The following is a 24385-nucleotide window of genomic DNA, read 5'->3' on the forward strand; positions in this document are numbered from 1 at the left end:
TGTGCATGTGTATGCGTGTGTGTGCGTCTGGGCCCCCCATTCAGGAGGAGTGTTTCTGAATCCCAACCACCTGCCAGCTCTGGTCCCTTATGGCAGGTGTGAGTTGGTTTGTACGTGATTCAGACCACTGATGAACACGGAGCATATGTGACAGTCTTATCGCCTGCATCTTGCTGTAATAACATTAAGACGGGCACATTGATGGAGGGATTAGCGAAATGTGAGGAACTGTGAGCGCTGTTCATATGAACAGTATGTGTTTAATTCAGCCTGTTAAGGGAAAAAAGTGATGTAAAAGGTAAAACATCACAAACATGAGGATGGAGACAGTAGAGAATATGAAGCCTCAAAGTGTTTTGCATTAAAATAAATAAGTCAAATGTAACAAATCCCAGTAATCAATTCTGTAAAATATACAAATGAAACAATAATTAGTGAAATCATTTATGTTATTTAATCATTCTCACTGTCACAATACCTTTTCTTTTATTCCATAAAAGACCATTTTATTTCATAATTCCCCTTTTCAAATGCCAGCTTTTATCTCAGTTTTCTTTTGCGTCACTTTTTATTTCGTTCCCAGACACAAACATTCACCTTTCCTTTTGTTTATTTAGCTTAAAAAGCTGGGCATACTTCAGTACCTAGCTCATACCTGTCAACACTGGGATTTGAAAATTAGAAAGAGATCTCAGCTCCCTGGTGGAGCCGTCCCTCCACCCTTACCGCTGTCCACATACTCCTTACATTTAGGCAAGGCTACACAGAGTGAAGTGTCAAAGTCACATTTTGTAGTAATAAGAGAAATCATGGCAGTGCATCAGTGTGTGAGAAATATGAACTTTGGGGTCGGGATAATCGGGATAAAATGGCAATGACAATAAATCACCAGTCTTTCAGATGTGTGTGAGAGCGGAAGAAAGTTTTCCTGCCTGACATCAGCGGGGTTCAGAGGTCAAATTCACAAGCAGGTGGCCAAGGAAAGAGAGCCTGAACCAGGAAGTTTCTTTGAGAGGCTCTATTATTCTCCAGTCAGACCGAAGCAGGCCGAGCCACGCCATCTGTTTCAGTGACCTGTCGTCTTAAAATGACAGTCATCAGGCGACTGCAAATTGGACGGTCTGTAAACATTTTGTGCTGAGTTCATCGCTGTCAGAGGCTGAGCTTGTATTTCCAAAATGTCAGATTTTTCAGCAGCTAAGAAAAACAGCTCGGCTTCGCCGCCTGACGACGCTGCATTTGGTTTCACGAGTCTGAGAGTTTGGAGTTTCTCAGCTGACGGGGGACTGCGTAACCACGCAACTGGAGTGAAAACATGAAAATCGGAGTTACGTGGTTTTCACATGACAACAGTGCCACATGGGATCGTTTAAATTTGAGTGCTGACCATATTTATTTCACTTAAAGGCATTAAGACCGACTGATCTGCGAAATGTCAAGGTAGAATTTCAGTCTCTCGCTCTCTCTCTCGCTCTCTCTCCAGCCTGCCACTGCAACCTGCATGCCCGACGCTGCCGCTTCAACATGGAGCTGTACAAGCTGTCAGGCCGCCGGAGCGGTGGCGTCTGCCTCAACTGTCGGCACAACACGGCAGGACGCCATTGCCACTATTGCAAGGAGGGTTACTACAGAGACATGACCAAGTCCATCTCTCACCGGAGAGCTTGCAAAGGTAACGGGATATGACAGGTTGGATGTAATAAGATATCTGTGCACAGTCACAGTCACAGTGTTCTCACTGTACTTTTTGATAGATGAAATAACTGGCAGTAGATTCAACACTCCTCCTCACTCAGGTCTGAGGTAATGTTTTTAACACATGCTTTTTCACTGATGCTCTGTTTCCAGTGGTGGAAAGTAACCGAGTAAATATACATGAGTCCTGTACATAAGTGCAATTTTGAGGTACTTGTTCTTTATATGAGTACAGTCTGTCCATTTTATGCTATTTCATTCCTCTGCTCTGCTGCCTTTATCTTATAGCTATAGCTCTTGGTTTCTTTTCACATTCATATTTTGCATTAAAACCTTGGTGATCCTTTAAAATGCTACTTATTGTTGAAGACTTTTTGGTTTGTCCTTCCTTACAAATACTTCAGCAGTAAATGCTACTTACACTTAGTAATCAAATTATATGATATACAATACTAGATCAATCACAGGATCCACTTTTTCAGCAAAACAACACTTCATTTTTGATTAAGCAGGAAGCATTTTGCAGATAATACGCTCCAGTAGGATGTTGAATGCAGGACTTTTCCTTGTAATGGAGTACTTTTTCATCATGGTATTGTTACTTATACCTGAGTAAAGGTTTTGTGTACCTCTTCCACCACTGCGTCTTTCACTCTTCAGGTATTAAAGGAATTCTTTAAAAAGTTGTGGAGAAAAGCGCCCACCTGTCCCGGTGTCTGTGAATTGACCCGTGCAGCTCTCGAGCTATTCGGGGTCCTCCGTGGATCCCTGACAAGACAAACAGAACAAACAGAACAGAGGTGTGAGCTGATCCACCCAACAGAGCAGTGGAAACAACTCGCTAATCGTCCCGCTCCTCTATTCATACTTACAACACAGTGCACAGGTACAAAAAAACAACACACACACAGGTGTGAGCGCATATGTCAGGTTTGAGAGCAAGCGGCTAAGGATTAATGTGTGGAGAGACAAAAGCTGAGCTCCTTCTGTCTCGCGGCTCCTCTGGGAGTAAAGACAGGCTCCGAGGCCCTGAGCAAACAAACTGCTGTCACTCAGTCACCCCGGCTATACACTCACCGGCAAAACATCCCACAGATGCACAAAATACTGTCTCTGTCTGCCGCAGTGTGTTTGCCTACAAGCATTGACAAACATTAATGTTAATGTGGGATGATTGTCGTTGTTTTTGAAGTGACAGTCTGTTTAGAGCTGTTTATATGGGGAAACATAACCAAAGAAAGCCTTTTTCAAATGTCATTTTATGGCAGGACTTACTGCTTTTAATAGTATTGGATTTTATTGTACATTCACATCCCAATTTCTGACCACATACTAATGACAAATGAGTGACTTTGGGCAGATGCACATATTGTGGTCTTGAGCAACATCCACCGCTGAGCTATGATTGGCTGCTGACAGGGTCTCAGGATGCCTATCCTCCGGTGCCCCCATCCCTGGTACACCGCTGGCTATTTAAACACAGGAACAGCAACATGATATTTCCTGTCCCCCCCAACACACACACACACACACACACACACACACACACACACACACACACACACACACACACACACACACACACACACACACACACACACACACACACACACACACAGACTCCTTCAACTTGCACGAAATGAAAGAAAAGCCATGAGCTTCAGGGCCTACAAAGGCGTTTTCAGAGTTGGGTGTTTTACATCAGAGACAGTCAGGGATCACTCCCAAACAGAACGCTGGGATTGATTTACTGCATGTGGCAGTGTTGTGCTGAACACAAGCTTGATGGATCATCCGAAAAAAAGACAAATGCTTCTTTGCAGCATTGTTTCACTCTGCCATCCTATACGTTTTCACAAGCTATATTTGAGGAGTGGTTAGGTTGAGGGGGAGGGAGCTGGGGCAGGTTAGTGTAGAGGTTCACTTTGCCTAATGATGGAGCAACATCCATAGATCTCTGCAAAGTCTTTCCAAACAGCTGGATCAGTCCCCTGAAACGTTCAAGCCCCCCCATATACCCAGCTCTGGGATCAAACCCAAACAGCCTGATTGCTGCCTTTCTCCTCAGGTGACAAAAACAGGGCAATGTGACATCAGTTAGAAACCGCTATATTTATTGTTCAAATCAGCCAACCATCCCGCTCTGCTGTTGTTGGACAGGAAATACAGCGCTGTGCCAACACAGCCAGGAGGAAGTCTGCTTTCATTCCCCATTCCTTAACCCCCTCCTTCACTGACACTCCACATCTCAACAAAATGTCCTCTCAATGATTTCCTTAATAGTTTGAAGGTTTAGTGAGAAAAATGGCTCCTCTGCACCACACAGTGCCTCCATCTCCAGCGGCAGCGTGGAATGCCTCATGCTTTATTTCCCAGATTAACAACTTCACCCCTCATCAAGCGCAGTGTAAACATCTTGGAGAACCATAGTGCACGCCCCCCCCCCCCCCCCCCCCCCGCCCCTAACAGTTTGTTTTTTTTCCCCGCCCCCCCATACGTTTGGCAGTGTAAGCCTTTAACTAGGCACAGCGAGTCCACAGAGATGAAGCTGGTACATGGTTCACTGCACCGCACTCCTCAGAACCCCTGAGCAACCATTCAGCTCCACAGGCCCCCCACTGCAGGCTGAAATTAATTAATGTCTCCAGTTTGCTGTGGTTTTGCATGAGAGGATGTTTGAGACTTCCGTGGTGTGAAATACTGTCAGTCTACCTGTCAGTGCAAGTTTTGATTAAAAAAAAAAAACAAAAAACTGAGCACCATTCCAATATTTTATTGCTTGCAAACGTTATTTATATTTAATGCAGCTTTTTAAAGGAACAGTTGGACATGTTGCAGAGAGTTACAAGAGAAGATTGATGCCACTGTCCGTAAATATGAAGCCAGCAGACGTTTAGCGCAGCTGAACACAAAGACTGGAAACAGCAAGCCTGGCTCTGTCCGAAAGTAAGAAAATCAGGCCAGGAACGACATGCTAAGCTAAGCTACGTGGCTTCTGGCTTTAGCCTGATAGAAAGCCAAAGTCTGAGCTAGCCTGTGATCCACCAGCTCACAGGTAACTCAATGCAAGTGCTCAATCACAATTTCTTTCATTATTATTATTATTATTATTATTATTATTATTATTATCATTAGTAGTAGTAGTAGTAGTAGTAGTAGTAGTAGTAGTAGTATCAATTACTGTCCTTATCTAAAGCTATGGAGTGAACCATACAGCATACTCTTGAGTAAATCTCTGCTTGAATGCTGGACTTTTAGTTATTTACCTTATTACAAATGTCAGTATTGGTATTGGTATTATAGTGGTATTTAAAGCTATTCTTATGTAAAAAAAAAAAAGAAAAAAAAAGAAAAAAGGCAAATAAGTATCACAGACTGCTCCATAATCATGTTACAGTGAATTTAATTGCTCAGCTCTGGAGATATTATTTGTAAAAGCTTTAGAAGGTGACGCCCACGGCATAAACATGACGAGCAGAGGGAGAGTTTACATTTCAGGTTTTTATTTCATTGATTTTTGGGAGATAAACGCTGTAGCAGTAGCAGAGAAAAGAAAGCCTTGTTTTTAGAAATGGTTCAGACGGCCTGAAGTCTTCACTTCGTGATGTCTTCATTTCATTTTTATTGTCAGCTGTGTTATGTGATGATTATCTTGTTGTATTTGTAGTTTCCATGTAACAGCCCGCCTTCATTTTTATGCACAGATCATACTCGTATTGAATTCTCCGAGGAAACGAACTGGATCCTTAAAGATGTTACCATTTGATTTCATTTCAACAAATACCAAGTGCATTTGAAGCTTTTATGGCACAAATCAAGCAGAACAAAAACAAAGAAGTTAGACCTTTTCAAAAAAAGATTTAATAAGCATCTTGTTATGTTCATGAAGCGCCATAAATTCCAACTAAAAGCAACTCCAACCTCTACTGGACCACTTCAAGCAATTTTCAAATGACTCTGCTAGTACATATAACACATGCAGGGCTAATAGGGAGGCTGGGCTTCCACTTCAAACACTGGCTTTATGGTAAATGTTTGGCAGGGCACACACACACACACACACACACACACACACACACACACACACAGAGAACGAATTTCTCACATTTAACTTGCGATCTCCCCAACTAACAGCTTAAACAGACTTTGAAGTGCGTTCCACTCGTCCGTTAATGGGAAACATTATTCAGGCAGTATTTGCAAAGAACTCTTTGCCAAAAAGCTTTACATTGGAAACTCAATCTGAAGAGCACACAGCCTGTCTGATCAAAACGGTGCAGAGGACACAAAGCCTGCTCTCAAGAAGCTCACAGACGCATGCACTCCCCAGCACACACACACACACACACGCAAAACGCATACCCACATACATTATGCTTTAAACCTAGCGGGCCAATAATGTGCAGAGATAGGGAAATTCTATAATTAATCAAGTTATTTACTCTTCTGCATGCCTTCCAGAACAGGCCTAATGAAGAATCCTATGCTCATTATGGGTGGAGGGAAGCAGAGTAATTTGATTGAGGTTTTATGCTGGTGCAAGGCCCAGTTCCCCATCTGTGATGGTCTGGAAGGAGAACAGCCTCCTCTAATGTGAATGATTTCTCACTAGGTTTTAGTGCTAAGATTACTTTTTATTGTATGGAATATGTAGAGTCAGCAGTCGAGGACAGAGTAGAGACATAATGTAGTCATTTGAAAGCTGATATTTGTTTTGTAATGGCACTGGTTTTGTAAACCACTCATGTTCTCATTTTTTAAATTGCTAGTTGTTTACTTGGGTACAGTCTAGCTTGATGTGCCTGGGCTCTTCTTTTTCTCCTTTCCCTCCACAGCATGTGACTGCCATCCAGTTGGAGCAGCAGGGAAGACATGTAACCAGACGACAGGCCAATGTCCCTGCAAGGACGGAGTGACAGGAATCACCTGTAACCGCTGTGCCAAGGGCTACCAGCAGAGCCGCTCTCCCATTGCCCCCTGCATCAGTAAGGACCCAGAGATCGTTAATCTGTGTTAACTGCACAAGCAGCAGCCTCTTCTGGTGCTTCTGGTGCAGTGGTTTTAATGAGGGATGCACAAATTATAGCCTGAATTGTTAACACTCACCATTATTGATTGTTAACAAATCATTCTTACATAGGCCGATAATTTATAGATGAGAAAAACAGTCTTTCAAAAGAAAACCCTTTGGTTGCCGAGCTGTGACAAAGTCCCTTCAGCTGCTGTATATCATTCTGTTTGATGGCTTCGTCATGCATGAAAACTAGCTTGGATGCTAACGGGACAATAAGTTTGAACAAAAGCCACTGTACAAGCGACTCTGAAAAAAGTTGATGGTGACACACAGCTAATAAGCTACAATAGCGCCCTTTTAAACTCTCTGTTCTCTCAAACTTTGTCAAGGTGGCTCACTATACCCACACGGTTCCATTAAGGTGATATCTTCAAATGTTTAAATTACTGCCGTGTCCATCCCTTAAGCTTTGATACCTAGACTCCATCAGCAATAGCCAATCTTGATAATTACCTCAGGATAGGACCTGAAAAGGACAGGAGGACATGCTTGTTATGCATGACTTCATGGCTCACGCTCATCTTGTGTGTTTTGAAGAGATTTTGGACAGATATTTGCCTGTTTAAACCACAGCCTGCATAAACAGACCATTAGAGTTCGCCTAACATGGCCTTGTGTGCCTTCAGCACCGTTAACAGTCTGTCTCACAATAAATCCCCAGAATGAGTCCAAGGGAATGATGGCTGATATGTTTATTAGCTGTATCTGCTGCCTGCAGATTCCAGGCCCTTGGCAATAAACGCCAACCCCTCACAGAGGCAGAGATGGGTCGCTGGTAGCTGCTTTAGCGAGGAGCATCAAGTAGCTGGCTGGCATGAACAGATAAGATAACAGCGATGTCTGGGAAGACATGTACACACTAACAATTGTCCACTATGTTACTGGGGTGACATTTCTGATAACGTCATGTGTGGAAATTGGACATGGTCTCCATGGACTGCAGACTGATATGTTTGGCCAGAACCCACAACAATAATTTAAACCTGTGAACCTGCTGGAATAGGATTTCTTTAATTTTGTTGGGAAGGTAACAAATGTGGTGTAAAAGTTGGAGGAAATGGGCTTCTCGAAGAGTGGAATATATTTGGTTTCTCGTATATTTTTTGAGATAATGTCTTTTGGTTTTAATAGTATGATATTAAATTTTTGTGATATCTCACTCCCTGCCAGCTAAGACTTTAACAAGACTGGCGGCCTTGGCTCTCTGCACGTACAACATACCACAATCAGGAGGGAACAGAACATTAATAGGAAACTCGCAGGCTTGATACGCACTCTCAGCACATCTGTGTGTCAGAATCAGCTATCATTCACTAGACCAGTTTTATTCAGTTTGCGCTGCAATATGATGGCAATGTTAAAGCTGCATCTATTCTTCTCTTTGTCACAGAGATCCCGGTTGCATCTCCAACAGCAACTTACAGCAGCTACGAGGAGCCATCAGGTGAGTGACGCTGGACACATTCTGCTGATTGCAGAACAGCAAAACAACACAAACATCTCTTGAATTAAACTTGTGTTTTCACGATGTGCTTTAATGTGTGTTTTTTTGTTTTATCATTGTGTGCTTCATTTTTTTTAACTGAAGTGCATGTGCATTTCCAGCACATGCATGTTATTTCAGGCACTCACAGTCTCACTCCTCAACTAAACACAGTCAGTGAGGTCTGCCTGCCGCTGATGTAAACTCCAGATATTTTGCCAGTGCTCCCTGTGGCCTTGTTGCCTGTATTCCCAGCCTGCCCAGCAGCCTCCCCAGGGTTTCAGCCCTAATCTGATTACATGCTTCATTTGCACCAGTTTGTATTTCAATCAAGGCTGGCTGTGCCGACGGTGAAGCCCTGCCCAACTCCATTGTTCATGTGCTCTGACAAGGGTCTCCATGTTGGGCTGCTGACATGAGACGATGTACAATGAAAATATTGACCTGCCTCTTTCATATATTTTCTTTGTCTGTGCTTTAATGGCTGATTTTGATTACTTTTTATTAAGGAAATTAGCCAAGAGTAAACAGGCTGTAGACCTGTTGTCTTAGCTGTTTAGGTATTTATTAAATGACAGTGTGTCAGTTTGTTTTTACCATGATACATGAAGTTTTTGTTAAACAGACCCGGTCACTTCTGATCATCGATCAGTGTCTGATGAGAGTGGCGCCACTGACTTCATTCAGCTTTGTTGTGAGTCCCACTTCCTACTATAGTGACTGCCGAGGCTGTGTGGAGTTTGGATTCCTGTCAGAAACTCCACACAGTCACCACCCTCCAAATTAGGAGCAGTGTGGTCCTTAGGGACCCCGCAGAATGAACGTGGCACTGCTGCAGAGACACACAAAGAGGGTGTTTGTCCTCGCAGCAGGAGATTGGACCTTAATGAGAGCTGTGGGTGTAATGGCCCAGTGCGGCGATTGCGCTAAGGGGCTAATGGGCAACGTCAGCTATCAAAGGGTGGTATGATAAAGGCCCCCAGGGGCCAGCGGGAGATAAAGAGGCCCCCCGCCCTCAGCACTTCATTTACATGGAAATCAGGCATGCTCGATATGGACTCGTCAAATTCATTTACTTTGGGATTTCCTCTTTTCTTATTTCTCCCTCCACCCCAGAAAGCAGCCCGACATTCCACCAGAAATGCTTTCTCTACATACATGAATTCGATCCTCATCCCACGTCCCAAACCGCTCTTTTTTTTTTTTTTTTTTGAGAGGGAGGAGAGGGGCGTTTTTTTCTTCCTCGATCATTACCCAGGCAACCTCATTCACACAGAGTATAATGGGGAAGAAAGGGGAAGACTGGACAGAGGGCTGGAAGAAATAATGAAGTTTGTCCATATTCAGGCAAGCTGAAAGGTCCCCTCTCTCTCTCAGCTGCCCCCTCCTTTCTCTTCAGACTGCCCAGCCCAGCTTTCCCACCCCCCCCAGAAAAGAGCACAAGGCTTATTGCTCTGGGAGAGGCGGAGTGGGAGGGGGGCAGCACTCAAGAAATGATCTGGTTCCAATTTGTGTCAGTCAGTGGAAAGTGGAGGGAACAAATAATTTCAATTTTTCAGTTTGGCCTCTGGTCACACCACCAGCTCCCTCATGACAAAAGGTACCTGGCACAGTGAGAGCGCGACTGCAGCGGCCATCAATAAGACCTTTGGCAAGCTAACCCAGGTGCACATACACTGGTGTAGCATATACCGCTAAGGCATTAATCATAAGTCTGTGAGCTTCTTTCTCTGGGGGCCACAGAACATTTAGCCTCAACCAGTGTAATTCACTTTCTCACCTTATGTGGCTTAGATGCTGCTGGGGGTCCCTGCTAATTTTTGGTGGGTCGCTAGCTGATTTCCCCCTTGTGACCTTTTTTTGTGCAGGGGCGACCTCTGTAGCCCTCAGAGTGCACACAATGCATGCCAGGACACTGACGAGGGAGCAGGCTGGAGTGGAAAATTTGGGAGAAGTATAGTAGGAGTGTGTTGACAGACACAGGAGGATCTGTGTAAGCTATAATCCATTTCACAGTGACACTTTGAAGGCATCATGGAGACCCTGGGGCACAAATAGTGTAGTCACACAAGGGACCACATTTAAAGGCCATTTAGCTGGAGCCTGGCCTGACGATGCCGAAACACAGTTTTTATAGTGGGAGGCCTTTTATTGCTAAATCTAACTCTCTCTTTGTCTCTCACCTCTTTCACCAAGATTGCGACTCTCACTGTAAAGCATCCAAGGGAAAGATGAAGATCACCATGAAGAAGTACTGTAAAAAAGACTATGGTGAGTGAGTCCAATATGCAGGAATGTGTGCCGCCAGACGTCAGCCAGCAGTCAAGAGGTCAGATGTCTCAATTAATCAGATCCCGAGCAAAGCCGATCCACACCCTGCTGCTGCTCTCCATGTTTCTGTGATGGCTTACTTACTCAGCCTGAGGCAATGTCCGCAAATAGAGCTTAATGTGAAAACATATATTTTCTCTCTTTGTGGGCTTCTATACACACCAAGCTGACAATTCCTACCCATGAACATGGATGCTCTCAAAAACATTCTTCAGAGTGGATCATTTTTGAAGTCTGGACAGCGAACACTGAGCTTTTCAGGACGTTATGACTGTCTGCCAACCTTCTGTCTCTTGAAACCGCTCATTCTGTGTGCTGACACAGCTGATCGGTCACACAGTACAGGTGTCCTCAATGACACTTCTCAGTTGAGGTTCTTGATGCAAATGTTCAGGAATCATTGTTAACGGGAGTCAGCAGGTAGTGTTTACCCCTGATCAAATCACTATTTAATGCTTGTACAGTCATACAGCATTTAGAATATAGTGTAAAGATAAGCAAGTCAAAGCACCTTTTGTGAACATTTTGTGAAACTCCGATCACAGAGAAGGATGGAATCGACAGGATGGAGCTCAGCCCTGCTGGGACCAAACAGAATCTGACCACATTTGTCAAAATGAGCTATAGATTTAGCTTCGGCCCTTGCCAGATCTTCAGTCAGCAGCTACTTAACTTAGCTTAGCATATGGACTGGAAATGAACAAAACAGCTGGCTCTGAGCAAAGGTTGTGCAACATACCTAAGAGTACCATCAGTGCCGTTTTACAGGGGTTATGTATGGGACTACTTCTTGGCTGGCAGCAGTGACTCAGTGGTTGCCAACTGTTCCTGACCAAAAAATATAACGAGATATAACATATTAATTAGTGACCTGTGGAGGTACTAAAAGGTACATTTTGTTACCTTTCAGCTAAGCCATGATAGCTGTTTCCCCCTGTTTCCAGCCTTTATGCCAAGCTAGGCTAATCCTATCTTATCCTCTAACTCTTGGCAAGATAGCAAATATATATCTGCAAATTTCAAGGTATTTTTTAAATGAGTACAGAGGAGTGACCCCAGTTGGATTATGACCGTGCTGGTAACTCACACAAATGAGTATTTCCTGAAGGTGGTTTTTAACAATGTGTGGCGTCTACTTTGAGAATTGCCTAAGATGTGTCGCGTATCCTCCGTGTAACGTACCGTATTGAGTAAAATGTCTCTGCACCTCCTGTCTCTGTCCGCTTCTCCCGCCCAGCAGCATCTCACCTCTGACCAGTCATAAAAGAGTCAAAGTGTGGATGTCTGAACTATGGTAAACATATGGTAGACTTGCATCCCTGAGGACCCCGCAGAGCCTGTCGAAGAGGAACAGACCGCACGAGTATTGTGGATAAGCTTTGTTCAGCACAGTCAGCTTGAGGCATTTGGCAAAACTTTTAGACGTTTCAGAGCAAATCCCAAACTGATAGCAGAAGCCAAAACACACAGCAATCACATTATGTTGTCACTGAATCCACAGAACAAGTGGTGCAGCTGAAATATGTCTGACAATGCTGTGCCAGGTAAATAAATATCATGTTATAGGGTCTGAAATGATATATTAAATGAGTGGACCCACCAGAAGACAGCAAAGACAGGTGTGTCTCACATATCAACAATTTGGAACAAGAAGGAAATGTGATGTTTTAATGATTGATGATACTGGTCTGTTACCCTTCACACAAAACCACAACAATAGAGGAGCATCACAGCTATGATTCCAGCACAGGAGGATATAAGGGTACAACAGAGGAAGCAGTAGAATACTTTTCTTCCCTCGCACTATCCCACTGTGTAGCTCTACTTTCACTCACATGGCAAATGATCCACTCTGTTTTTTGGATTTCCTGCACCATTAATCATCACAATATAATAGTTTATCTGTTATCGGTGGATCTACATCTGTAAACCGCAAAGATGCAGGTTACACAGGACAGGACCAGGACACAAGGTTTTTCTATTAAGTATTTTATCCACTAAACACAAAGTAAGAGTGTGTTTCTGGGCAGTTCATGTAAATGTGTGCATTAACCAGTTGTAGTAAGCGTTCATCACTCTTTGCTATACTCGAACATATCATTTCCGTCAGAGATGACTAACTTGTCTCTCATTCAAAATCATCATCTGTGAAACTTCATCAGTCTGTCAGGAAAACAGCTTTATATTTCTTCAAATGGCATCCAACTGAGAATTGGATAAATATATTTAACTCCCTCTTACAGCTGAGTAGACAGTAATTCAGGCCATTTGTTGCATTTTGCTGGGAAGCCAAATGCAGCCATTATTCATATTTCCACTGATTTAAATCTTAATCATCAGCGCTGAGACAGGCCCTGCGTCTATAAATCAGTCAGGCTGATTCAAGCAAAGCGGGCGGTTCCTGTTGGTTTTCTCTGAAGTTCCTCTAAAAAGTCTGGAAGCAGATGATTCTGCCTGAGCCACGCTGAGGCAGTATGGCAGACATCATTGCTTAGCATGCATTCCCTTTGCCTCTGCATAATTCATTTCTCAGGCCTGTCGCCTTGCTTTTGTGGGGCTCCTCTCTGTTCTTGGGGGCCACAACCCCCATGTGTGAGTGGTGATGCAGGCCCCCGGGGGTCACGGGAAGGGGCCCTCTGTTTAAACACAGTTGTGCGCTCTGCCGGCACCGAGCATTCCTCAGGGCACAAACAGGTGGTAAATTAGGCAGACGGTGACGGATTGCCACCCCGGAGAGAAAGAAATATGTTTTGTTTATTCAATTTTTGTTTTTCATCACTGCCGTAGCTACGGAGACAGTGGGCACAAAGGGATTATATTCTCGCCTGACACCCGCCTCTGCACACACGCACCCTCCCTCTCCCTGCCACCAGGAGGACAATGAATCAAAGGGCCGCGTGTTTACTGACGCTCCGGGAGAGTGCTCAAAGGCAGGGCCCCCCAGCCTCCCCGGCCACCCCTCTGTGCTCACCCAAGGGTAACAGGTCCCTGATCATTCACTCAGCTGATAACCAGAGGGGACAGGGGCCTCAGTGCGGTAATTAAGCAAGCTCTAATTTCATTAGCCCTTTGCTTGTTGGTAGCATGCAGTGTCAAGCCTCAGCACACTGCCTGAAGAAGATACACCCAGTTGGAAGCTTGGCAGTGAAGGAGGCCTGGTTGGCAGCCATGGCATAAGTGCAGGATCATCTCACACATCTCTTCTGTCACTGTCTGTCTCACCAAACAGTGTCAGCGTGCACTATTTTGTACTAGATTGTTTGACCCTGTCCTCTCAGTCTCTCCCTGGTGTCTATTTAGCTCAAACCAAGTGGCAGAAGGTGTGTGTGGGGGGATTTGTGTGTGTTTAAATACACGGCACAGACTGAGAACATACTTGAGAGAGAAAGGAAAAACAGGCAGACACTGACAGAGAGACTGAGCCGTAACCGAGTCTCCTCCTCGGGCCGGAGAGGAGAGCGCTATCTCCACTGGATTCTCACGCTGTGAAGTTGGATGGGGCTCTGGGAGCAGAACCCGGATAGCTCATGAGGTCGGAAACACATCCCGATTCTCCTGGAACTTTTTCTGTGGCTGGGAAGACAAATAGTGCCCCCCCACCCCCCACCCCACCACCAACCCCCCCATACACACACACCCTTTATGTGTCTGGATGAAGGAGAGGGCTGCAGTGAATGGCAGGACTGTGAGAGCTCGCTCTACTCAGCCCAACAAACCTTCTTTCTTCTGAAATTGTGTGCAATTTGCTCACACCATGCATTGACTCACACACTCAAACACCCCACTCCTCCGGTTCTCCTCATTCTTGGCAGTAGTAGGGAACGACTGATGAACACCGAAAGTGATCACGTTCAGCCAGAAAGGAAAAGAAAAACTAATTTACCTAGCTAGTTGAATAACTTAAGAAGGAAATGCAATTTGGACATTATTACAAAGGTATTTTGTTAACTTGCAAGAGTCACATGCCCCCACAACGTACAACAAAACACACAGGAATGGTTTAAGCGTTCAAGAATTCAATTAGTTATAGATATAAGACAAATAAGATTTGTTAAATGCATATTCAGCTGATTGTTTCAGTCTTTCCAATCATCTAATCCAGTCTTCTCCACATTCAATTAATTTTCACAATTAGTAAAACCCCCACACAGATACACACTGTGGCCAAACGATAATAGCACATTCCTTCCTAAACCCGTGGGGTAAAACACCTCACTTCAAGCACAGATTGGCTCTTTCGCTGTTGAGCTGTTTGCTTCTTGTTGTAATCAGTGAGATGAAGTCATAGTGGCTTCATCTGACAGAGAATCCGTGCAGGGGAGCTTCTGCAAAGGAAGCCTTACTCATTTCCTGGTATGAAAATATCTGTTTCAAGTGGTGTTCCAATAGTTACCAGGTTTAGCTTGATGTAGCCTGAGGTTACCAATGTTCAGACGTTCAGATGTTCAGTTTAACACCTGATAGACCAATTGGAAAAGATTTGCTTCAGCACTTATATTGTTTGCAGATGTGTAATTTTTCTACAAAAATTCCCTTGTACAGTTATTGTTGAAGAAAGTACCCAATACCAACCTCTTCTTCCTCAAAGTCAGCCTGACCACCTGAAGGAAAAGTGCTTCTCTGCCCCTCACAGCTAAGGTTGCTGTCAGATGTCCTCACACAGGGAGTGCTATGGCAACAGTTGCTGTAATAGGGAGTACGCTCAAGAGCACAACAAGGAAAGGTCGGAGGTCAGAGGTGAAGGGAGGGACCGGTGACAAAATAAAGTCGACCATTTCTAGGTCACGTTTATACAACAGGTTTTATTGGACCTTTTATATAATGTTGTGTAAAAGTGTTGGCATCTGTCTGCTACCTCAGACAGATGCCAACACTTTAAAAAAGGTGTTAGAGTTTGTGTCAGTGGTTTCAAATCCCCCTTCATCAACACCAAATGTGTTCATTTGAATTGAATTGAATTCAATTTTCTTTCATACTATTGGTCCCAAACAATTGAGTTTGCATTCATACTACTGCGGCTTGAAATGGCAAAAGCTGGAGGTTGTAGGTCTACCTTTGTATCCATTACTTTCAGCTAACTGTTTAAACTATTTATATACTACTTTTAGCTAAGTAGGAATGTGACTTAGCCGTGGAATCTGCCCATTAAAACTAATTTAGAATATGGATATATTGGTGCCATGCCATTGTTCCAACGGCCCATTATTCCAAAACCCCATTAGTCCATTGCTCCAATGGCGCATTGTTCCAAATATAGACACTCTGGTAAGTAACTTACTGATGTAACTAACCTACCCATGGTCCCAAACTTGAACAAACAGTTTTGATGTCAAAACTTTACCAGACTGCGACCATTTAACCACATGTTAATTATGGTTACCGTGACACTGAAGGTCACCTTACTTTGCCCTTTCCTGCATGTCCAAATTCACAAGATATTAAGGGCAAAAAACTCCAGCTAGAGTGTGTATTTTTGGAACAATGGGGTTAGGGTTAGGGTTAACCCTTTGGAGCAGTAGACTTCTGGTTTCATGATAAGAGATTATCAGACAAATGGGCTTTTGGTCTAATTGGACATCCGACAGACTATGTGGACAGTATTTACCCAGAGCCAGGGGCACATACAGTATTCCCAGGGGTACAAGGGGTGCAAGTATCCCTGTTTAGGAATCACTAGTTTATGATATGAACCACTTAGTCATGTAAGTAATCTAACCCCGCCTTTTCTCTTCTCCTCCATCAGCTGTTCAAGTCCACGTCCTAAAAGGAGACAAGGCAGGCGAGTGGTGGAAGTTCACCGTCAACATCATTTCGGTTTACAAACAAGGTGAGCACCGTATCCGCCGCGGGGACCAGCTGCTGTGGGTGCGCGCCAAGGATGTGGCCTGCAAATGCCCAAAGATCAAACCAGGGAGGAAGTACCTGCTCTTGGGTACAGACGACGATTCCCCTGGGCAGAGCGGCGTGGTGGCCGACAAAGGAAGCCTGCTCATCCCTTGGAAGGACCTGTGGGGTCGCCGGCTGAGGAAGTTCCAACAGCGTGACAAACGGGGAAAGTGCTAAAAGTTGCTGGAGAGGGGAGAGAGAGAGATTGAGGAAGAGGTGGAGGGTCTCCACTGGGGTGAATGCAAGGAAGAGGAGAGGATGAATGAAAAAAATAAACTGGAAGAGTACAAGATAGAACGACACAGGTGAAAAGTAGGAGAGATGGAGGAATGACTGAGTGCTGCTGCTCTGAGGTGGAGCGAAGAGTTTAGTGTTTTTAGGAACTTTTGTGAAGGAGCTCATTCTACAATTGTTCTGTCTGTTCATCTTTCAAAATTTGTTTTGTTGTGTAATTGCAGAGTTTGCACCTAATGTTACCGATAAGTCACATCCTGACCATTTTACCGATGATGCCGTTGTTTTTCATAGTCCGTTGTTCCGTTGTTGTAAAGAGCAATGCATCTACTGTATCACCATTTTGAATTTCAAGAGGATCTATTTCCACTGTGCTGTGTAAAGCATTATCTAGATAAATGAAGAGACACTGCATGGCATTGAGGGACTCCACTCATGTATGATACGTTGCTCTTGTAACCTGCCAAACTTTGGATAAACTTTTTCAACAGCTGAAAGTGGAGAATTGTGAAATTATTCATAACTGTGGAAAACGTAATAGGTGCCATTTTTCCTGAGAGCGCCCTGCTCATATGTGAGTGTTACCTCAGTGAAACAACTCGTCTTGCGGGAACAAAATGCCATAATGATCCTCTGCTCGTTCTGTATAATGATCATCTTTCACATCACAAGCAAGTCTTTGCTCAGAGCTATTGATATATCAACAGTATGATGTGGCTGTGACCTCTGCAATGTAAAGTAACCATGCGTGCATACATAGGCATTATTTTAGTAGACGATGCTGTAGCATCAACTAGATGTAGAGTAGACATGTCAACCATGCACTTATTTTTACTAGTCAAAAGTTTTAGAACATATGAGATATGTTCACATTTTTAGAGTGGCATCCAAAAAGAGTGAAAATCCCATACTGTACCATATAATGCAAAAAAAAAAAAAAAGCTGTGTAGTTCAAACCCTGCTCGCCTCACTGATGACTATTGTGTATGGACTGATGTTTCTGGTTGACGGTGTTGTCACAGCTACAGATAACTCAGAATTTAATGTTCTTTTCTAATAAAGGATTGAATGTGAGTTGGATTTCCCAAACATCTGCGAGTGAGAGAACCGATGGAGGGAACCCTCTCACTTCATTAAAAAAAAGGAGAATATCGACCTATCAAGCAATCCTCATACCACTGACATAATGCATGCTCACTATTTACTGTAGCTGATTGATAGCTAACAACGATTGTGAATTATGTACACATTTAATTTGTATACAGTATTCAGTGTTGTGGGAAAATAACCTGTGGAGTGATAAAATATCACAAATGTTTATTGTACAGTGCGTTCAGCACGCTGTGTCAAATGTTCGTCACCTCTCAGTGACTTTTTGAGGAATGGATTCCATTATCAAGACAGGTACTCGACAAAAAGGCATGAGCGATTGTCCACATGTTATATAGCTGTATAGTATTAGTTTTTACATTTTTTTGTTAAACATTAACTAGAGCTATCATCATGTGAACTTAACCAGAGTTTTAAATACTAGAGGCTTAATAAATGGAAAGACAAATAAATGAATGTCTCATGTTTAAGTGAGCACCCGGAAGATCACACACACTCTCCCACATTGAGAGAGAGGCTATGAATGCACAAAACCATACACAGCACACGCAGGAACAAATACACACACGTTCACACACACATATAAATACGAGGGTACACTTCAGTGCTCTGTGCATCATACTGTCTTTGAAAACTACAACGCACTCCTAAAGTCTCTGCCAACACATCTGTACTGACACACTTGCAGGCGTTTGCAGAAAGGTACTCCCTACCAGACTTCTGCTCTCCATAAATATTATATCTGAATAATTATCTCTGCTCATGTTTATACATTGGCTTGTAAATGTTGTTTAGCAGTGTCCATTGCAAATGGTTGTGTAATGTCTTGTAATACTAATATATTATGTTTATCACAAATGAATATATTTAATGACACATGAACCAATGTGGCTTTTGTGGTTTTTATTTTCGACCTTTTATTTTTTACTTTTTTGCATTGAATTGTAGATGGCTGTAATGAGAAGTATAGATACGTGTTTGGCTTTTGAACAGCCTGGTAGAACTGAAAATTAATTCATCTGAAATAAAGCTGTGTAAAAAAAAAAAAAGAAGAAGAAACAAATTGAGGATGATCCCAGCTGAAATTACGTTTTTAACTCTTTTCTCCTCCAGGAATCAAAAAGTGTCGTTATTTTCGTAACATTGCAACACACCACACGCAGACCTTTAAATGACTGTGACTGTATGAACTCAATGTGCTCCAGCACAAGTTTGAATCATCAGCTCTTCCTGCCTCACGTTTTGTCAGTTATACTCACTTTAGGAACTTTTGGAGTACAAAACGATGCTCGCACTAGTCAGCAGTATATTAATGAGTTAGCCCTACAACAAAATCAAACATTAAACCTCAGATATTATGAATAAAATAAACCCACGAACGTAAAGTATAGTGCAGGACATTTTTAATAATACTGTAGGTTAGATCCATGTCCACACATACATGTAAGTGCAACTATTTTATATATCCAAAATATTAATAGAGCACTTATTGGGTACATATAAGGTAGCATATGTAAGTACAAGGTAAGAAGACAAGAGGTTAGGTAATAACATATTTGTTTTTTCAGAGGGTTCAGGGGATGAGTGAATTACATAACATTACTTAATTATTTAAGCCTTTTTTTTTTTTTAAAACCTATTTCATAACAAGCCAAGAAAAACAACTTGACACTTGGTACTGTCGATATTGCAATGACATTTATAATGGTATCATTTATTTTAAACTGAGGACAATTTACATTATTGTTGTTGCCTTTAAAGTGATAGCCATAGAACAGCTCTGCTTTTAAAATGGTGCTAAAATACAGTACATGGATCAATGGATCATCCAACCATCAAAGCTGACGTCTGAGGGAACGAAGATGCAATTTTACATCCCATCACATCATCAGATCACAATCTACTAATGAGCCAAATAAACATACTTTCATTGTATACAGTATAATCAAGGCCAAGCATAAAAATGTGTGAGAAAGCTTCTTTATAACAGTGAAATAAAGCAGTCTCTCTTTGGCACTTTTTCACTGTTATGTTAAAGGTTCTGATCAAGTTTTGTTTTTTTGTTTTTTTTAATTAAGTGAAACTGCCACAGATGGTTAGATTTCCCATCAGCAGCTATTGTGAAAGGACACCCTGTAATTATTTATCTGTATCTGAAAAACAGTGTGATTTGTGTGAATGCATAAGAAAGACAGCGCAGCACTTTTTCTTTTCACCTGTTATTGTCCCTTTGTCATGTTGATATTGACTTAAGTAAATGATTTGAGAACTTTTTCAACCGCAGAAAATATGTCTCTAAAGGGAAGCTGTCAGTGTGACATTAAAAATGTGAAGCCAACAGTTAAGCGCTAGAAGAACATGAATTCAAACATTAGCTGCAGCCAAAGAACTTCGTCCTGCAGCGCTCATCATCATTTGTGTTGGATCCTGTGCCTCCATAAACTTCACAGACAATAAGGACTGGCTGTAAGATTGCTATAACGCAGGCATATTACTAAAAGGGTGATATCACCAACGTGTCTAATCCAAACCGCAGATGTTATTGTTGTAGCTGGGAGGTTTTGGCATCGGTGGAAACCCTTAACTTATTCCTAAGGGACTTTTACGCAAAAACACACAATTCTGAACCTGCTCCAAATGAGAGTCCATCTGTGTTGGCTCGAGAACAGGGTATTGATATACTGCTCCCGCAATGCCCAGTGCAAAATGCTCCAAAGGGGCCAACCAATTATGCAGTCACTGCTGAAAGTTTAAGCTGTGTTCTCCATTAATATAAGGCCACCAGGATTATTACCCATAAAACCGCTCTGACTATTGACGGAGGAGAGGATGAAGAGAGAATGAAGAGGCCAGTGGATGAGTGCATGCGTGGGTTCTGACAGGTTTTGTTGTTATATGTTTAACGTGCCTGTTCTGTAACAATGACATCACAGTGTCATTCACGGGGACATGAACACTTTCTCTCCAGCCTATGAAGGCCAACTGTTGCACAAGCCCGCTATGGGACTGTGATTCCTCTCATGATTTGGGCGGGATGGGAGAGTTGAAAAGAGATCTGGGTGTGTGCGAACTTCCCTCTCAGTATGTGCAAAGACTGAGCTGGAACAACAAACACACAGACACGACATGACCAAAGTTTTTGGCAGGCGTACGACGCAGAAGCAGGCTGAGCGCAGGGGTCAGGCTTCCATCGGCAGCACCAACTTGGAACTTTCCACACAGACGAATCCCCCAGTCACTCCGCCGCCATTGTCTCCCTGTTAACAGTGAGAGAACTCCTCGGAAAACAAAGTCAGGCAGGTCGCGCGCTGGTGATGCGACACGCTGAGGTTGTCCTAGCTTTGGTGGCAGGGTGGCCCTCTGCCTTTTGATTGTATGCTGTGCTGACAGCTGCCAGGAAATGGAAACAGCAAGTGATTGAGTGAAATGGCTTGAACTCCCATGGCATGTATTCTGTATGTCTCTTGATGAGGACAGGATGGAAAGGAGCCTGATTTCTTTGTCAGATTGAGCCCATGAAAACATATGGAGGGTTAGGATTTATTGCCTCTTCCTTATTGTTCCTTACCCCCTTGTTTTTCCCTGAAAGGTAAGCGCTAAGTGTTACGAGGCCGCTGCGGCTGTCTGCAGTGTTGAAACAACATCACATCAGAGATTCTGTGGCTGCCATGCACCGAGCTGCATTTTATAACCCTGTGGGGACACTTATAGTACACTCTGAGGTCCTTAGACCCAAGAGGCCACAAATTAGTAAAGCAACTTAGAAAGGAAATGTTCAACAGAGCTACTTTACAAACCGCACTCTGCAGGTTTATTTAAATCCCTTCTATCTATTTTTGTCTCAGAAAAGAAATCCAGAAATCTGTGAATGAACCTAAAACTCCTGAAAATCTGCTGAAACAATTGACCACAATGAAGGGAAGCGTCACAGACAGCTTAATCCCATTCACACACCCTCATCAAAAAAGGCAAGGACAAGTGAAAAAGGAGGTATTCAGATTGTCCAATAACAGTCTAATTAGCAGGTAATTACAGTGTATTGACAAGACATTCATTAACTTCAGAGTAAATGAACAATGTTTTAATGACTATGATTGGTGTTTTATTACACGGGGAGGGTGAAAACTAATTATTGAGGTCTACCCAAGAGCTTGAGAGGCCTGTGATACTTAAGTGGATTAGTTGTTTGGGAAGAAGGAGGAACACCAGAGGGGATCACAGGGACTGATTTGTATTACCCAGCAGCCACGGACCTTTAGCGCCACCAATTCTAATCTCTATTCACACACGAGCCCTGCATGACTGCCACAGAAGGACTTCATTTCACGTTGCTTGAGTGCCACCACATTTCATTTCAGTCAGGGAGGTTCAATCATTTCAATCAAGTCCCACCAGATTCGAAGTCTGATTTCATGCATGAGATCTATACTACCAACACTTTGAGCTGGAAAACTATATGCAATCATGGTCTTTTGTTTTTCTCTGAAGCCCACTTGGCCTCCTGCTCCTTCTTCTTAACCCTCCCTAAAACTAGAGCTGCATCACAGATGCTGTTTTGTTTGCTCCTAAGCACCCGACTAAACAGAGAACAATATAACTCTGTGTTTTGTCAGCTGACTAAATGTATTTCCATACCCTGCTTACTTTGCTTCTCTCAAAGATGAGAAAACAGTCATATGATTTACACATGCAGAGCTAATTTCAATTCATGAAAATGTCCATGAAGATTGCCAGAACATACCAAATAAACAATAATCAATACTGTCAAAATAAACCTCTGGAACTTGGCTAGGCATAATGTGAGGCACCAACACGCTCCCCTCCGTCCCTGCTAACTGTTTTTCACTTGTCACCTATTTGACTGCAATCTAGACACACAAACAGGTGGTGTGCTGCATTTTCTGCTCTCCTTTTTTTTTTTTTTTTTTTACCGCCGCCTTCCATCTGTCGATGATCGCTCTTTTGCTTCCCAGCCTTCATTCGCAGTCAGGCTTCATCAGAATGAGCAAATGGGGCTCCACGAAACAAAGCCTGAAGCACCTTTGGAGATGGAAGGAGGGTTTCAAGAGGTGCTTGATACCACCACATACACACATGCATGGGTACAAACAGGTACAAAAAAATACTGCCAAAAACATGTATGTGCACGCACGCACACACACACACACACACACACACACACACACACACACAGAGCGCTAGGACTACAAATGTATTACACCCTCTGCTTTTGACACAAACACGTTCAGAGCCCTCCCAGCCCCCCGCCCCTTCACTCACTCATTCACTCTCTCCCAAACCGCCTCTCCATTTCCCTCTTTCTTGCCATGCACATGGTTCAAAAGGTGTATTTCTGGCTTACTAGATTGGAGCACAAAGGCTCTTCTTATGCATCCTGGAGAAGCCCCACTAGAGAGGCCTCCATCCCATCCTGGATAGTGTGAGTGCACACAGACATAGTTAGTCCTCTTTTTTCTCATTACCATTTCCATACAGGATTAAGCCACTTGGCTTTTGGATGGTGTCGACTATATTTTTCACCCATCCCGGCCCCTCCCCACTGCATTCTCGAGGTCCGAGTTAAAATGATCAGTTAGACAATCAGCTCATAAACTAGCTCTTTTTAATGTCTATTCACGCTCGCTGTCAGGTCCAGAGGATGCCGGAGTGGATGGATCTCATTGGAGTCTGCGCCATGAGGAGAGTCCTTCAGTTGCCTCACAGTAGTGCCCTGTTTTCACCCTCCGGGCTTTAACAGCGACAAAAGGACACCAAACAACATTTAACCAACACAGAAAGCAATTTGACATTTTACTGCTGTTTAAATGTGACTTTAAAGTTGCAATCCTTTTCATCATATCAAACACCATTTTCTATACTATTTATGGATGGGAATTTTTCCATAAAAGCCAGTCCGCCAAAAGCCAGACTCCAAAAAACACTTTGTCAAAAGAGAAATAAAACATAATGTGATTACTTGTTCCCCCCTTTTGACACATACACAATTGAAAACAGTACAAAGACAATATATTTAACGTTTGACCTCATCAAATATCTGCTTATTCTGAATTTGATGCAGCAACACAATTCAAACAGGTAAGGACAGGAGCAACTGAAGACTGGGAAAGATGTGGAATGCTCCAAAAACACCTGTTTGGATCATTCCACAGGTAAACAGGTTCATTGGTAACAGGTGAGAGTATCATGATTGGGTGTGAAAGGGGCATCCTGGAAAGACTCACTCGTTCACAAGCGAGGATGGAGAGAGGTTCACCTCTTTGTGAACACGTGATTGGCTAAAGGATGTTACTACATGGGCTCAGGAACATTTTGGAAAACTGTTGTCAGAAAACTCAGTTTCTGCTTTTATTTATGTTTTACTCTGCATGCGAACTTTTTAGAAATTAGGCTTATTCCTTGTGGTGGAGTTGGCCACTCCAATGCCGGATTGTGAAATTGCCTTTTTAGCATAACGAATTCACAGGAAACAATGCAGCATGCATTCTGGCTGTACTGTAATCTAATCTCATTGATGTCAACCTCCCTGTACACTAAGAGCAGAGCTGTACTAC

General features: G+C 43.1%; 1 protein-coding gene across 3 annotated transcripts in view; it reads left to right on the top strand.

The window, feature by feature from the left end:
• Window positions 1-18843, top strand: part of ntn1b (netrin 1b) — a 42137-nt gene extending 23294 nt beyond the window's left edge. For all 3 annotated transcript variants that reach the window (XM_070982029.1, XM_070982028.1, XM_070982027.1), the window contains exons 3-7: window positions 1484-1672; window positions 6531-6680; window positions 8160-8213; window positions 10449-10523; window positions 16327-18843. In XM_070982029.1, coding sequence (XP_070838130.1) covers window positions 1484-1672; window positions 6531-6680; window positions 8160-8213; window positions 10449-10523; window positions 16327-16646 — 788 coding nt within the window. In that variant the 3' untranslated portion in view covers window positions 16647-18843. The remainder of the gene's footprint in view (window positions 1-1483; window positions 1673-6530; window positions 6681-8159; window positions 8214-10448; window positions 10524-16326) is intronic.
• The last annotated feature ends 5542 nt before the right edge of the window (window positions 18844-24385 follow it).

Source organism: Chaetodon trifascialis, chromosome 15 (assembly GCF_039877785.1).
Source record: "Chaetodon trifascialis isolate fChaTrf1 chromosome 15, fChaTrf1.hap1, whole genome shotgun sequence".
NCBI classification, from domain to species: Eukaryota; Metazoa; Chordata; class Actinopteri; order Chaetodontiformes; family Chaetodontidae; genus Chaetodon; species Chaetodon trifascialis.